This window comes from Lineus longissimus, chromosome 7 (assembly GCF_910592395.1).
Source record: "Lineus longissimus chromosome 7, tnLinLong1.2, whole genome shotgun sequence".
NCBI classification, from domain to species: Eukaryota; Metazoa; Nemertea; class Pilidiophora; order Heteronemertea; family Lineidae; genus Lineus; species Lineus longissimus.
In genome coordinates, this window is record NC_088314.1 from 170,991 (window position 1) to 185,034 (window position 14,044).

A 14,044-nucleotide genomic window follows, 5' to 3' on the forward strand; every position below is an offset into this window, starting at 1 on the left:
ACACAGCAGTGATCTCTCCAAGAGTTGAACCCACTGCCCCCTGACTATGAGCCAACATGCAACCAATGCCTCTTGTCTAGTCTCTGTTGTTTTATATTGGTGGCTTATTTTGGATTTTCAGTGTTTGGATTGCCTTCTTTAGTTTGTTGTCAAGTGAATGACCAAGCTTGCCCCACACTCAACATGTTCAAAGCACGAGCAATCAACATACACAGCCAATGGTCACAAAAGGTCTTCTGAAATGTGACTAATCCTATGAGAGAATGTTGATTTCGTCCAAGGAGATTATAACCATGCAGAAGGGATCAAGAGGCTTTGTCTCTGTTCATGGTTGGTTTGACCAGTCTGTCTTGATTGGTGTTTTAAGTTATAGGTGTCAAGTGTTCTATTGTCTATTGCTGTGACAGACTTGAAATGAGTAAAATCATGTTCATTTTAGAATAGTGCTTCTCTCTATGACTAAGTTCCTTGACAGAGTCACTCTGAAAATGTACCAAGGGAATTCACACCCAACTCTCCTCTCAAGTCCTTCAAAATGTCTTCAAGTGGTAACATTTCCATAAAATATGAATGCGAAATTATCAAGTGGCATTTTCGACAATGATTTCAAGAGCACTTCACGTCCACGCCAGTGAAATACAGCACAGCTTTCTTACTCTTGGTGACTTGTGCTGTGGTTGGAAATACTCGCACCTGGCTTCTTCTCATGTGACATATCATCATTATGGCATTGAGAAGGTTCATATTACATGGCTTCATAAAAAATGATGAAGCTGACTCTGTTAATTAGTTGTGTAATCTGATACTGAATAATGACTTTGACAAAGAGTTATTGCCAATGGCCAACAGCTTACTAAACCAGCATGTTAGCTAGGAATAGATGAGAGCTGACATCTCAAACAGATTGCTTCTTTGCCAAAAGGTGGTCATGTTGAGGTGTGACTTGACTTTTGAAATCTCATGAAAACAGCTTCTCTAGTCTACTGTTCTGAACTGAACTGTGAGACAATCCTTCCAAGAATTTGCTCATACCTCTGCTGGTTTCTTACGGATGTGGTGATCTATTGCAGAACGACTCCACATGATCACTAGTTGGGTTTTGGCTTTACTTAGCTAGTTCCCGGAGATAACCGTCCGCATTGACATTTGCCCTTCAACTGATTCCTTGCCTAGATGGCCGGCCTTGTTCTCTTTATACATACTTGCTTACACTGATTGGACGAGGGCAGCGATTGCATTGTTGTTGCAATAAGTTCACCAACAATGCTGATCAAGGTATCTGATTTGGCAACTTAAAGTCCGGTAATTCCAATCTTTGTACATCTGAGTGGTCCAATTATTTCTGGCCAGTATCTTGGCTAATAGAGCGAAGAGTCTCATTGTTGTTGTTGCCTGATTCCTTGTGGTCAGTCAGTCAAGACAGTGGCTGTTTCCAAACTCACAAGCAATTCAGTTCAGCAATGCAAGACTTTCAAAAGTCTGTGTTACAAACAGCACATTCTTCACATTCTTCACATGCTTGCCGGACCTCCTGAGCGGGCCTGTCTGGCCTCCCAGGCCATTCCGCCGCTTCAAGAAACCTGCTAGGTCGCTGCGTTGGCAAATTATGTAAATTACACTGCATTCTTCCAACTAACGAAACGCTGAGTGCTAAAATGCATGTAGTGTTTTTCCTCAATCCGTCTTCAGTTGAAAGTTATACCATTATAATCATAATACCATGATTTCATCCAGTGAGTCCATCGATGCAAGCCAAACCCTGATCGATGTGCAGCCGGAGGCACTCCGAGGCAAAAAAGGTTTCCGTTCGTGTAATACAATTACAAACATTGATAATAGCGGTCCATTCTGATTTTGAAGCCTGTGCAGCCTCCGACATGAAGGGAAGGCTGTTTACATGAGCGATGTTTTTACCTCAACACCTCACTTTCATAAATAAAACTGCACCATTTGCTGGAGATAACTCTTCTATCAGGCTCAACTGGGTAAGATTACCAACAGGGAGGAATTCTGTGATTCTTTTTCTACATCAAAGATACACTTGTTCTACTTGTAATTTGTGGTCAACAGCCAGACTCTAGTATCCTCAGTAGGTAGTTTTCACAATGTGGGTCATTCAGCATTTGGTGTGATTTTGTCTGTTGCGGCAAAGTGACAGGAGGCTTCAAAGATTTGTAGAGTTGTGTCTTGAGGGTCAGTCCATTTGGTACCAGCTACAGAGTGGCCATGAACTCACAAAATGGAAAGGTATTACAACATGTCTCATTTGTCCTAACCTATTGGTGAGTCAGTTGGATAGAAGGACGGAAACAAGCTTCAAGAAGCTATGATGAAAGTTTGCATTTCCTGAGTGCAGTGAATGATGGGTTGCTCATCGGCTGCCTGAAAGAACATCTCTGAAGCAGAAAGCTTGTCTGATAACTGCAGGTAACATGGTTAATGGATCCTTTTGGTCAGCGAGACAGCTCCATACATCTCCTGCTGCGAATGAGAAAGATGCTGGGATGCCGGTTTTACAGCTTTAGGTTTCATGTGAACACCATCAACAACATCATGTTCAGTTTTTTCTCAAAATTGGCCTTACTCAAGTGAGTTGTGCCTCCCCTATATCCCTCTCCCTACTTCTCCCCTTGTCTCTTACCCAATAAACCCTAACCTTACCGTGCTTATTATGGGAGGTGTTTGTCAAAGCCCTGGTACACCTTTCATGACCTTATAAAGTGGTATCTACCCCTAGTCACAGTGCAGAAGGTTTGCTCGAAAGAAATAAAACCGAAAGAAATATTTTGTATCGGAATGCACATTGGCAATCTGGAATTTACGAGGATTAATATCCCGCTTGTATTGGCATAAACTTGCTGTGAAATGGTTGTTGTGGTGATTTAGTGGTCATTCTGGATTCCACTGGTGAAGCCCATTCTAAGTTGGCATCTCTCCCCATGCATCGTTCCATACTTCTGCTAATTGGTGAGCTGGGATGGTTTGGATAAATTGAAACCTTAGTCAGCATGGGCATTCTACTCAATCTATCTGAAATATTGGCAAAAAGACTTTCACTGGTCAGTGGGAGTGGTCCAGGGAAGAATCAGCTGACAGCAGTGTAGGCTTGGTGATCGCCAGGTACTGGTGCTGCTTCAAGTGCCAAACCACCTTGGAATCAAAGCATCCTCCCCATTCTTGTTCTGCTTCCAAGTCCTAGTTTATCACCAGTCTGTCCATCAAAGTGTGCAATATTCAATAGATGTACAGTACATGTCCGGCACACTTGAGGTGAAGTGTGACACACACTGGCAGACGCCCCTCATTTCTCCTGCTGATGGTTTGTTTACAAATTCCATGCTCAAGATGCGCTGCAAATGTGGGGAATGATGATCAAGTAAAGACTTGTACACCTGATTGGTGAAGTTCGATCGCGCCCCCTACTGGGCACCGCTGTGCACCCCACAAGCAAATATGCGCTGGAAGTGTGTTTTCTTTTAGGAGAATGCTTCACCGTTCAAGAAGTTAAACATTGACTGATTGAGGTTTCAATATCAGCAAAGATTCCATGTTCAGGTGGAAATATGCCGCACTGATCATGTTTGAGAAGTTTGTTTGGGATGTGAACAAACTTACCTAAGTTACCGTAATGGTGGTGCCCTTTTTACCAGCAAACTGATCTCATATCGCTATCAGAAGTGTGAGGTGTTATGTCAATAGTTCATCGAAAGTGTGCAGTTTTAAAACATCTTTAAAAATTCTCTTTAAACCTAAAGCTTTACCTTCAAGTGGCACACTTCACATTTAAGAGAGAGCACTGCCAATCAAACATGTTTCTCACTGGATTGAACCTATACTAGAAAAATATTCATGAATTTTAGTGGCTCAAGATTGGTAGTGTTTTCCCGTTGAAATGAAACCAGCCTACATCACTGAACAGTCGTGTGACGAGCCCTCTGTCATGTCTTTCATGTAACATTCCCTGTGTAACATACTTTTCATCAAGTGTGATATTCACTCTGAGACATGTACATTGTCTCTCCATTCATACACTTGGAGAATAGATGGCAGAATAGTATTGTATTTGTTATGAGTCCATTGTCATGCATGACAAGTCGTAATTGATGTGCTAATCCTTCCTTAAGGTGGATATGGTCGACTTGTTTTGTTGTAAAGTCTGCCAATTTTTCTTGTTCAACCAGAAGTGACAAATATGAGCACAAGTGCTGTTTACACTATACATATTTGACCTGATAAATTACACATGATCAGATCAGAAGTTGATCTGCTGGAGGAGAGTGCCAACATTGAGCGAAGATGCCTTGCCTTTTAAGTTATTCAACCTTCAGTATAGGCTCTGCCTGTCAATTGGGCTGTGGAGGTGAATATCAGTTCTAACCATGGGCATTGATTTCAGAATCAACCTTGGTGCAGAGGGGGCAATTGTTTGGGTTACCATCGACAGCTTCAATCCACCTGTATTGTCAGATTCCCTGAATGAACTACCCTTTCTGATCAATAGGCAAACAGACGTCACAGTTCATGTCGTGTCACACTGACATATTCAGCCAAACCTCCAAATACAGACAAATCCAACTGGAGGAGGATTTCCGAGTCCGGCTACCAAAACCCATTTGGATGTCATCAGTTTCATCCACTTCATACCTATCTAATGAGAACATCTGTGTATGAAGGCTGCTCTCACTGTTTGTGAAGGTGTCTTTCATGGAGAGGTTTTGTTTCATTATCCCGATGATGATTACATATCATCGATCTGTTAACAATAGCTTGACAAACTCGAGGTGGCTTTCAAAGTTTCGTTATCCTCCGGCAGTTTCAAGTTGAGCACATCCCAGGCGCGAACTCCGTTTATTTATTCCACTAGGATTGGGGAATTGAGCGAGACATTAATTATGCATGTTGCTGATGACATGGATGAAAGAATAGCAAATAAAGCCTTTGTGTGGGGACTGCTGTATTACGCTGTTGATGCCAATCAAACAAACAAACTGTTATGTGCTGAAATGAATCTCGGAGTGGCAAGGTTTAACATGCATACACCTTCTTGGGTGGAAGGAGAGCACTACTGTACAAAGTTGATTGTTCATAGAGAGAACACTTGGGTGAAAGGAGAGCACTGCTGTACCAAGTTGATTGTTCATAGAGAGAACACTTTGGTGAAAGGAGAGCACTGCTGTACCAAGTTGATTGTTCATAGAGAGAACACTTGGGTGAAAGGAGAGCACTGCTGTACCAAGTTGATTGTTCATAGAGAGAACACTTTGGTGAAAGGAGAGCACTGCTGTACCAAGTTGATTGTTCATAGAGAGAACACTTGGGTGAAAGGAGAGCACTGCTGCACCAAGTTGATTGTTCATAGAGAGAACACTTGGGTGAAAGGAGAGCACTGCTGTACCAAGTTGATTGTTCATAGAGAGAACACTTGGGTGAAAGGAGAGCACTGCTGTACCAAGTTGATTGTTCATAGAGAGAACACTTGGGTGAAAGGAGAGCACTGCTGTACCAAGTTGATTGTTCATAGAGAGAACACTTGGGTGAAAGGAGAGCACTGCTGTACCAAGTTGATTGTTCATAGAGAGAACACTTGGGTGAAAGGAGAGCACTGCTGTACCAAGTTGATTGTTCATAGAGGGAACACTTGGGTGAAAGGAGAGCACTGCTGTACCAAGTTGATTGTTCATAGAGAGAACACTTGGGTGAAAGGAGAGCACTGCTGTACCAAGTTGATTGTTCATAGAGAGAACACTTGGGTGAAAGGAGAGCACTGCTGTACCAAGTTGATTGTTCATAGAGAGAACACTTGGGTGAAAGGAGAGCACTGCTGCACCAAGTTGATTGTTCATAGAGAGAACACTTTTTGGGTGAGCAGCTCTCTTTGCTTCATGTTGACATTCTGGTTGATTGTTCTTTGCCATCTTGGAAACAAACTGCATGTGAGTTGAGCATAGCAAGGGGATTCCTCATCCCTGGCACCACCAAGTTTGTTGGTCAGGGCACTCCCCGGCAGGTACTGTTGATTGAACCTTTAGATGAGAAAGCGGGCGGTTGTGCAACAATGATTTTGGATATCTGTCATCATCTCGGAGACAGGTTGTCTGAAGCATGCAGCACCATGACTAACCCACGCTCAAATTATTAATTTCTGCATGCCACTGGTGTATATTTTAGTTCCAACAGGCTGTCAGTTGGATTATGAATAAAATATGGATGCATTAGACGTTAAAGTACCTATTATCTTTGATATCGTTGGCGCCGTGGGTGACAATCAGATTCTATTGATTGGTTGAGTGTTCATGCAGTAGAGTTACAGTTGTTTACTGAAGCATTTTCGAAACTCAAGTTTGTGTTGAGCCTTGTTTTGGAGACACTCTGGCATTGCAGAGACCTAGCACTCCAACACCTAATATCAATCTGAAAGCTTGTTTTCATCTCATCACTCAAGTTTGTATTGAGCCTTGTTTTGGAGACACTCTGGCATTGCAGAGACCTAGCACTCCAACACCTAATATCAATCTGAAAGCTTGTTTTCATCTCATCAGACTTGGGGGTGTCTGGCCTCCTTTAGCCTTGGTTGGCCATTACTGGTAAGTCCAAGGAAGAAAGCAATCTATGATTTATTGATTGAGTATATCATCAGCTCACAATCCTAAGATGAGCATAAGTAACTGAAATTTGGGTTTTAGCCAACAGGAGACTTCATAAAGTACACTAATCATCCATTTGGAGAGATTCGGCGGCGTCTCTGGAGGCGGCAAAATGAGGATAATTCTCTCAGGAATGGTAAACAGACATGTTCATTAGAAGGCAGTCGTCTTGAAGGCCTGAGTTAAAGAGGAAGAGCTACAGCTAAGCAACTATTTAAGATGGATTCTTTGTAAGAATGTCTGGCAGTTAGTTGTCTGCTGTCTCAGTTGTTGAGTACACAGTATATGTAATGTTGAAATGACTATTTGGCGCCATCCACTTGTTGAGTGAAGAGGAATGTTGGCTTATTAACTTCTTCTGCTCACAACTGACAGAATGGCATTGAAGAGTATGGCATCTGACCAGAGTTCTCATCATACCCTCTACTACCCATACCGCATACACCGTCCTGCCCCCCCCTCGCTCAATACGGCTGTGCACTGATCTGTCAGGTCAAGAAACGAGTGAAAAGCACAAGAGGTCTTGGAGGGACATTTGGTCTGTGTTGTGATCAAAAGTGTCCTGGCCAGACGTCCCGCTTTGGGTGTCCCATCACAATCCAAACACATCATTCATTTCTTCTGCTGGGGTGTGATGCAAAGATTCCTCAGATAGCCTTGCACACTTCATGAAGATAACTCATCATCCTCTCAAAATATTTATTTGTTGAAGATGTTTGGATAATCAACCACCCATCCAACCGATGATGTTTACAAGGCTAGGCCTATCCTATAGTGAAGAAATAGAAGAGTGTTTGGTATAACAAACAGGAGTCCATTCTAAATACATTGTAAGGAACATGGTGTAATGACTGGTTGGGTTTACCTCACTGGATTAGTGCACTAACTACATAATGTAATGGTTTGTTTGAAGTTACCAGCAGTATAATCATAAATGCTCAGGGTCTTGGAAAGAATAGCCAGTATTCATTTCAAAGTTTTTCAAGTTGATCAATTGCACTGCTCAGCAATTAGGTGAGGTCAGATATAATCACCATTGTGAAGTTTGAATAGAACTGGTTATGGATCACTGGAAACTGACAATAGCCTTGGTGAAATCCTTTGTGGGCTGTTGAAATTGTTGAATCATGGATAGTTTGGCATTATTTCCCAATTCAAGTTCAGTGGATGTGAATGCAGCACTGATCACAAAATGGGGAAGTGACACTTCTCCTTTGAAGGTTTCGTTGTCTGAAATCCTTGTTTTCTTGATAACACACGAAACAATCAGGGAGCCATCCATGTTGAGAATGCCACCAACAGTCCCAGGTGGGGTTGTGCTGGAAGCCTAATCAATACCGCCAGTCAGGAAGGGCATTTTTCACAAGTCAAATATCAGTAAAAGTTATCAGTTCATCTATCATGGTGAAGTCTAGCATGCATCATTAGAAACAGCACAAACTTGTATTAGCAGGAGCAAGTTGCCTCAGATGGATGAGAGAATCCTGCTGATGAGTCACGTTGAGGTAGTTCACAGTCCGAAATGTAACTTTATCAAACTGGTGCTTTCCTTCATATTCAACTTGATCCAGGGACATGATGTCGCTTGCACCGGTCTGTGATGTTGTGTTTGTCGTCCCCTCGGGGTGCGTGAAGCAACCACTCCATACAACACAATCATATGACACAACTACACTGATCAGGTTCCTGTCATGCAGTACCAGATACGGGTATTGTTCATACGATGTGGTGCTGCTGTACTGAATACAGTCCACTCAAATATCACATTGTATCTGGCTGTGGAATCAGGCAATCCACCCAGCCAGTGGTGAGCAACATGTCCGAAAAAAGTTAGAACTTGCTGGCAGGTTTGTTCTTCATCTATTGAAAGTATGAGTTGTCGGCTCGTGTTCTACTGTAGACAGTGTTTCATTGAATGTGTTGATCAGCCCTGAAGAACATGGAGGACTTTGACTATTTCAATACCCCTCCCCTGTTGCCTGATCCTCATTGTTGTCCAAGTGTTATTTCCATGTTTGAATTGCACTTTTTATGGCATTATGCGTCTATAAGACCAATGTTATTACAAACTTGATGAAAGTGACAAGTGATTCAGAAACCATAGGCGGTGGTCAATCTAGCATAGTTCTTTCATGTTGTCAAATATTCCATGGGTTTTCATTGTCTTTTTATGTGTGTGCACTTGAGTTAGGAGCGTTATGATAACACTGGGTTGGTTGAATGGGCTAATCCTTGTTAATGCATTGGTACATATCATACAATAGCTTGAGGACTTCATTGATGTTCATTAATGCACCAGATAATGGCTGATGTCAGTTTCTGTTTATTTTGATGCTTTATCAATAGAGAACTTGAAATAAGTGCAGCCTCTACTAATTGCACACATACAATTTAAGATAATAGTCTCACGTGTGATTTAAATTTTTTACTGTGTAAATTTTGAACAATGAAAAGTGGGCCTACTGTTTGGATTTACTATTATGCTCCTGGCTGAATGTAGTAAAATAACATGGCATTGTATCGTGTATTCTGTGTGCAGATCGTTCCAGGCATTCAGTATCGGAAACAAAACATCTTGGGTTATCATGCGGAGTTAGTGCATGTTACGTTCTGAGACAAACTCTGAATCTAGTGATGTCATGTTTGCCACCACAGCACGATCTGCGTACAACTCTCCAAGTTCTTAGCATTCTGGTAGCTTAGCACGAGAGATTATCACCACAGCACGATCTGCGTACAACTTTCCAAGTTGTTAGCATTCTGGTAGCTTAGCACGAGAGATTATCACCACAGCGCGATCTGCGTACAACTTTCCAAGTTGTTAGCATTCTGGTAGCTTAGCACGAGAGATTATCACCACAGCGCGATCTGCGTACAACTCTCCAAGTTCTTAGCATTCTGGTAGCTTAGCACGAGAGATTATCACCACAGCGCGATCTGCGTACAACTTTCCAAGTTGTTAGCATTCTGGTAGCTTAGCACGAGAGATTATCACCACAGCGCGATCTGCGTACAACTTTCCAAGTTGTTAGCATTCTGGTAGCTTAGCACGAGAGATTATCACCATCCAGTTCCAATTTCATTCCCATAATTTGAGTAAATAAAGTGGTCAGCATGTTAGGCCTGAGCAAATATAAGTAGCGACTCAATCTTTCTATAATTTCCTCCAAAATCACTTATTTGATATCTTACTAGTTGATAGCATCTTGTTGCTTTCAATTTCCTGGCGTCCACTGCTCACTCAAGTGGACATCTGATTAAGAGCTGCCAAGAAGTGCTGTGGTGACTAATCATATTGAGTGTGTGCCTTATAAAAGTCATTTTCTTCATACTTTATGCAACTTCTGAGGCCATCTACGTTGTGGTCGTTCTCTCTTGCTGTTGTCATCACCCTACCCACCACCCTTGATGTCTCTCTTGCCATCACCAATGTCACCTTGTCACTTTCAGCAAAGTTCCAAATCCTTCAATCCTGAACAGACACTGGTCTACAACATCTAATGCCATCTTGACTTGTGTTTCTTTCAGAAAGATCTGCCGGCACTGTAAGTGTCCACGAGAAGCTCATGATGTTGGCAGCATGGATCAGGAGAAGAGTATCAACAAACTGATCCAGGATTTCCAGCGCAACTCGACGTCTGATGACGACAGTGGGTGCGCCCTGGAGGAGTACACGTGGGTGCCGCCCGGGCTCAAGGCTGAACAGGTAGGAGGATCTTTATAGTCTCCCAAAACTAACACGGTCTCTAGATCTCCGTGAGTCGCAATCACCAAAACTTAGCCGAAATTCACCCCAAAGTTGAAACTACTTGGCTCAAAATGTGAGATGAAGGACAAGTGACTGGCTCCTTAGCATCAACTTGGGAAGGTTGCATGTATGATACCCAAGTGTTGTGTGAGGAATAGCACCAAGGTTACCACTGCACCGTCTTGTCCAGCAGTGTCACTTGACCAGCATAGTAAGAATGAAGCCGCAAGACTCCCCTGGTGTGGGAGGAGGCCAGAGCTGCTGCCAATACTCCTCTGGCATCAACCAACGAAGTTTCCTTGAGAGGAACCAGTTTGCTGCCTGTTGAAGGGTCTATTACAGCAGACATTATTACCTCATCATCACACTTGTGGATTACACATTTTCATCTTAGTCATCGTCGCCTCCATCGAGCCGTGACATCTCATGATGACAGTGATTTGTGGCGTATTAATTACGAGGCCTCGTGCACTTGGGATTGCCATTGATGAAATGTTACGCTCGTCGCGATGGGAATTATAAGGGTAATGATTACACTTCAGCAGATGGTTTAAATTGAAACGTTTATGAGGAGACTCGTGCAGCCTGAGAAGCAGAGCTGATGACTAAATTCATCATATTTCATTTCTTTATCATCGTTCTTTTCTTGGTTCTGTGCAGTGGGATTTGAGTTTCCTCTTTGCTATTGTATCCATGTAGCTTGGAAGATATCAGTAAATGCTCTGGAAGAGATGTAAGCGACATTATTCGTCTGGTATCTGAAGAGTCGGGCCTCTCCAGATGCAAGCAACAAGTGTCTTCAAGAGGGTAAATCTGATGCATTCACCATGTAATATCGATAAACCTGCATCTAAAAGCTCTCCATGGTTGTGGTGAGAGGAAATTGCATCGCTGCAGAGTGCGTTAAAGCTGGGTAACGTTGCTCAGCACTTGACTGTCATGAATGAAAAAGTGAGTGTTTACTGATGTCTTGCTCTGAGCACAAATATTGGGGTGGTTTGTTGACTGAGGTCATCTGCAGGGATCTTCATGGGAAAAGTCTCACGTTGATTTAGAGAGTAGCTCTCATGGTGGGAAACAGAAGGCTTCAGTTCACAGTCATGGCCAGAGAGCTGTCTCTCTGAAGTCCATCTTAGACTGTGAGAGACAGACGTTATCATAGGAAGTGCCTGAACTGCAATGGACCTCTCTTCTGCCTGAAGCCCACATATCCCTCTAATGCTGAGGAACAGCTTCAAGCGACAGAGACAGGCTCATACTGACTCTTCTCTGCTTTGTCTAGGATCCTATTCTTTCTAGGAGACGTCTCCTGAAGTCCCTGTCTTTCTCTACAAGAAGAAATCACTGTCAGAGAGAGGTGTTCATGTACAAAATGACAGCTTACTATGTGATCACCAAACAATGTGTCAAACCCTTTGAGCAATCAAGCATGCTATTGTGTTCATTGTAAAAGGATTGGCTCTTGTCACAAACAAAGGGAATCACCATTGTATTCCTACTGAAGTTTAAAAGTAATCTCCTGTCAGTTATTTTGTCTGCACTGTGTTGGCCCAGAAAGTTACCACATATTGTTGAATGTCCTCCCATTCTATTACGTGATGGTTGACAAATCCTCCTGATTTGCTAGCCACAGGCCAGCTTCTCGACCATGATGCCTTTCTTGATGATTCTTGATGATGATGGTCATTGCTGTGCACTGCATGCTCGGCATACCTCTCTAGAAGAGAACACGTTCAGGCTGTGATCTCTTGGCATACCTCTCTAGAAGAGAACACGTTCAGGCTGTGATCTTTTGGCATACCTCTCTAGAAGAGAACACGTTCAGGCTGTGATCTCTTGGCATACCTCTCTAGAAGAGAACACGTTGAGGCTGTGATCTCTTGGCATACCTCTCTAGAACAGAACACGTTCAGGCTGTGATCTCTTGGCATAGCTCTCTAGAACAGAACACATTCAGGCTGTGATCTCTTGGCATACCTCTCTAGAACAGAACACATTCAGGCTGTGATCTCTGCCAAAATAACCCCACCAAAACGAGAATAATGTAAAGGGGTGTTGTGGTGAAAGTGTGCTAATGTACTGGCCTGATTCCCATGAAAGACCTCAATCAAATACTTCCCGTTTAATGCTCTTGTAAACATTAAGGTCAGAATGGTATTTGCCTAAAAAATGTGTGGTTAGCCAGCATTAGTCATATGTGTTCTCATACTTCACCCGGGGGCTCGTTAGTAAAACGAGAAATCACACTATAATTAAAGAACAATTAATATTGCGATGGCGGGCAGCTGCTTACCAACGAACGTATTTGTGATGTCGCTCAATCAAGGCACATTTTGAGATTATTGTCAACTCACTTCAGATTTGATGAAGAGTCTCAACGATAATGAAGGAAATTGTCTGCGAATTAATCATGATCCATCGCTGGGTGGTAGAATGGGAATATCTTGTTCGTTTTGTAATTGGTGAATGATGTCATCATCTCATGTTTGCTAACTTCGGCTTTCCAAATGATTGAGATGTCAGTACACAGTACATGAAATTGAATGGTCATGATGATGATGATGGCCAACTCTCTGCTGTTTCTCTCCAAGTTGTGTCTTCAAATAAGATGTCTATAACTAGTATAATGTTTATCAGTTTAATCACATTCAAATATGTATGAGTAAAAATCAAGTTTTGTGCATTCGAGCCCAACTTCTTTCACCTACATTTGACTTTCATTGAATTCCTTTGATTCTCTGACTCAACCTTGCCCTACCCCACTTGGCTACTATCACAATATCCTTGACAAGCCTTCAAGTGATAAACAAACAACCTGGAGTGATTCCTCGACTATATCAACGCCGTCATACTGTCATGATATGCTATGATAGCCAGCAAATGCCCCATTGATATTTCATTCCTCATACAATATGATAATGCGAATTTACTGTTCACGGTTTTGGAAAGTTGTAGAAATTCTATTTCTGGTTTGATCATGGCTGTGAAAGACCTACTGAACCGTTCCCATATTCTAGATATTTACTTGAGTAACACACTGACATGTTGAGGTGTGGGAGACATGAGGACATGTTGAGGTGTGGGAGACATGAGGACATGTTGAGGTGTGGGAGACATGAGGACATGTTGAGGTGTGGGAGACATGAGGACATGTTGAGGTGTGGGAGACATGAGGACATGTTGAGGTGTGGGAGACATGAGGACATGTTGAGGTGTGGGAGACATGAGGACATGTTGAGGTGTGGGAGACATGAGGACATGTTGAGGTGTGGGAGACATGAGGACATGTTGAGGTGTGGGAGACATGAGGACATGTTGAGGTGTGGGAGACATGAGGACATGTTGAGGTGTGGGAGACATGAGGACATGTTGAGGTGTGGGAGACATGAGGACATGTTGAGGTGTGGGAGACATGAGGACATGTTGAGGTGTGGGAGACATGAGGACATGTTGAGGTGTGGGAGACATGAGGACATGTTGAGGTGTGGGAGACATGAGGACATGTTGAGGTGTGGGAGACATGAGGACATGTTGAGGTGTGGGAGACATGAGGACATGTTGAGGTGTGGGAGACATGAGGACATGTTGAGGTGTGGGAGACATGAGGACATGTTGAGGTGTGGGAGACATGAGGACATGTTGAGGTGTGGGA

General features: G+C 42.8%; 1 protein-coding gene across 2 annotated transcripts in view; it reads left to right on the top strand.

Annotated features, from left to right (window-relative positions):
* The window catches only part of LOC135491383 (prickle planar cell polarity protein 3-like), a 32,112-nt gene that overhangs the window by 6,493 nt on the left and 11,575 nt on the right, over nucleotides 1-14,044 (top strand). For both annotated transcript variants that reach the window (XM_064777217.1, XM_064777218.1), the window contains one exon: nucleotides 10,173-10,350. In XM_064777217.1, coding sequence (XP_064633287.1) covers nucleotides 10,173-10,350 — 178 coding nt within the window. The remainder of the gene's footprint in view (nucleotides 1-10,172; nucleotides 10,351-14,044) is intronic.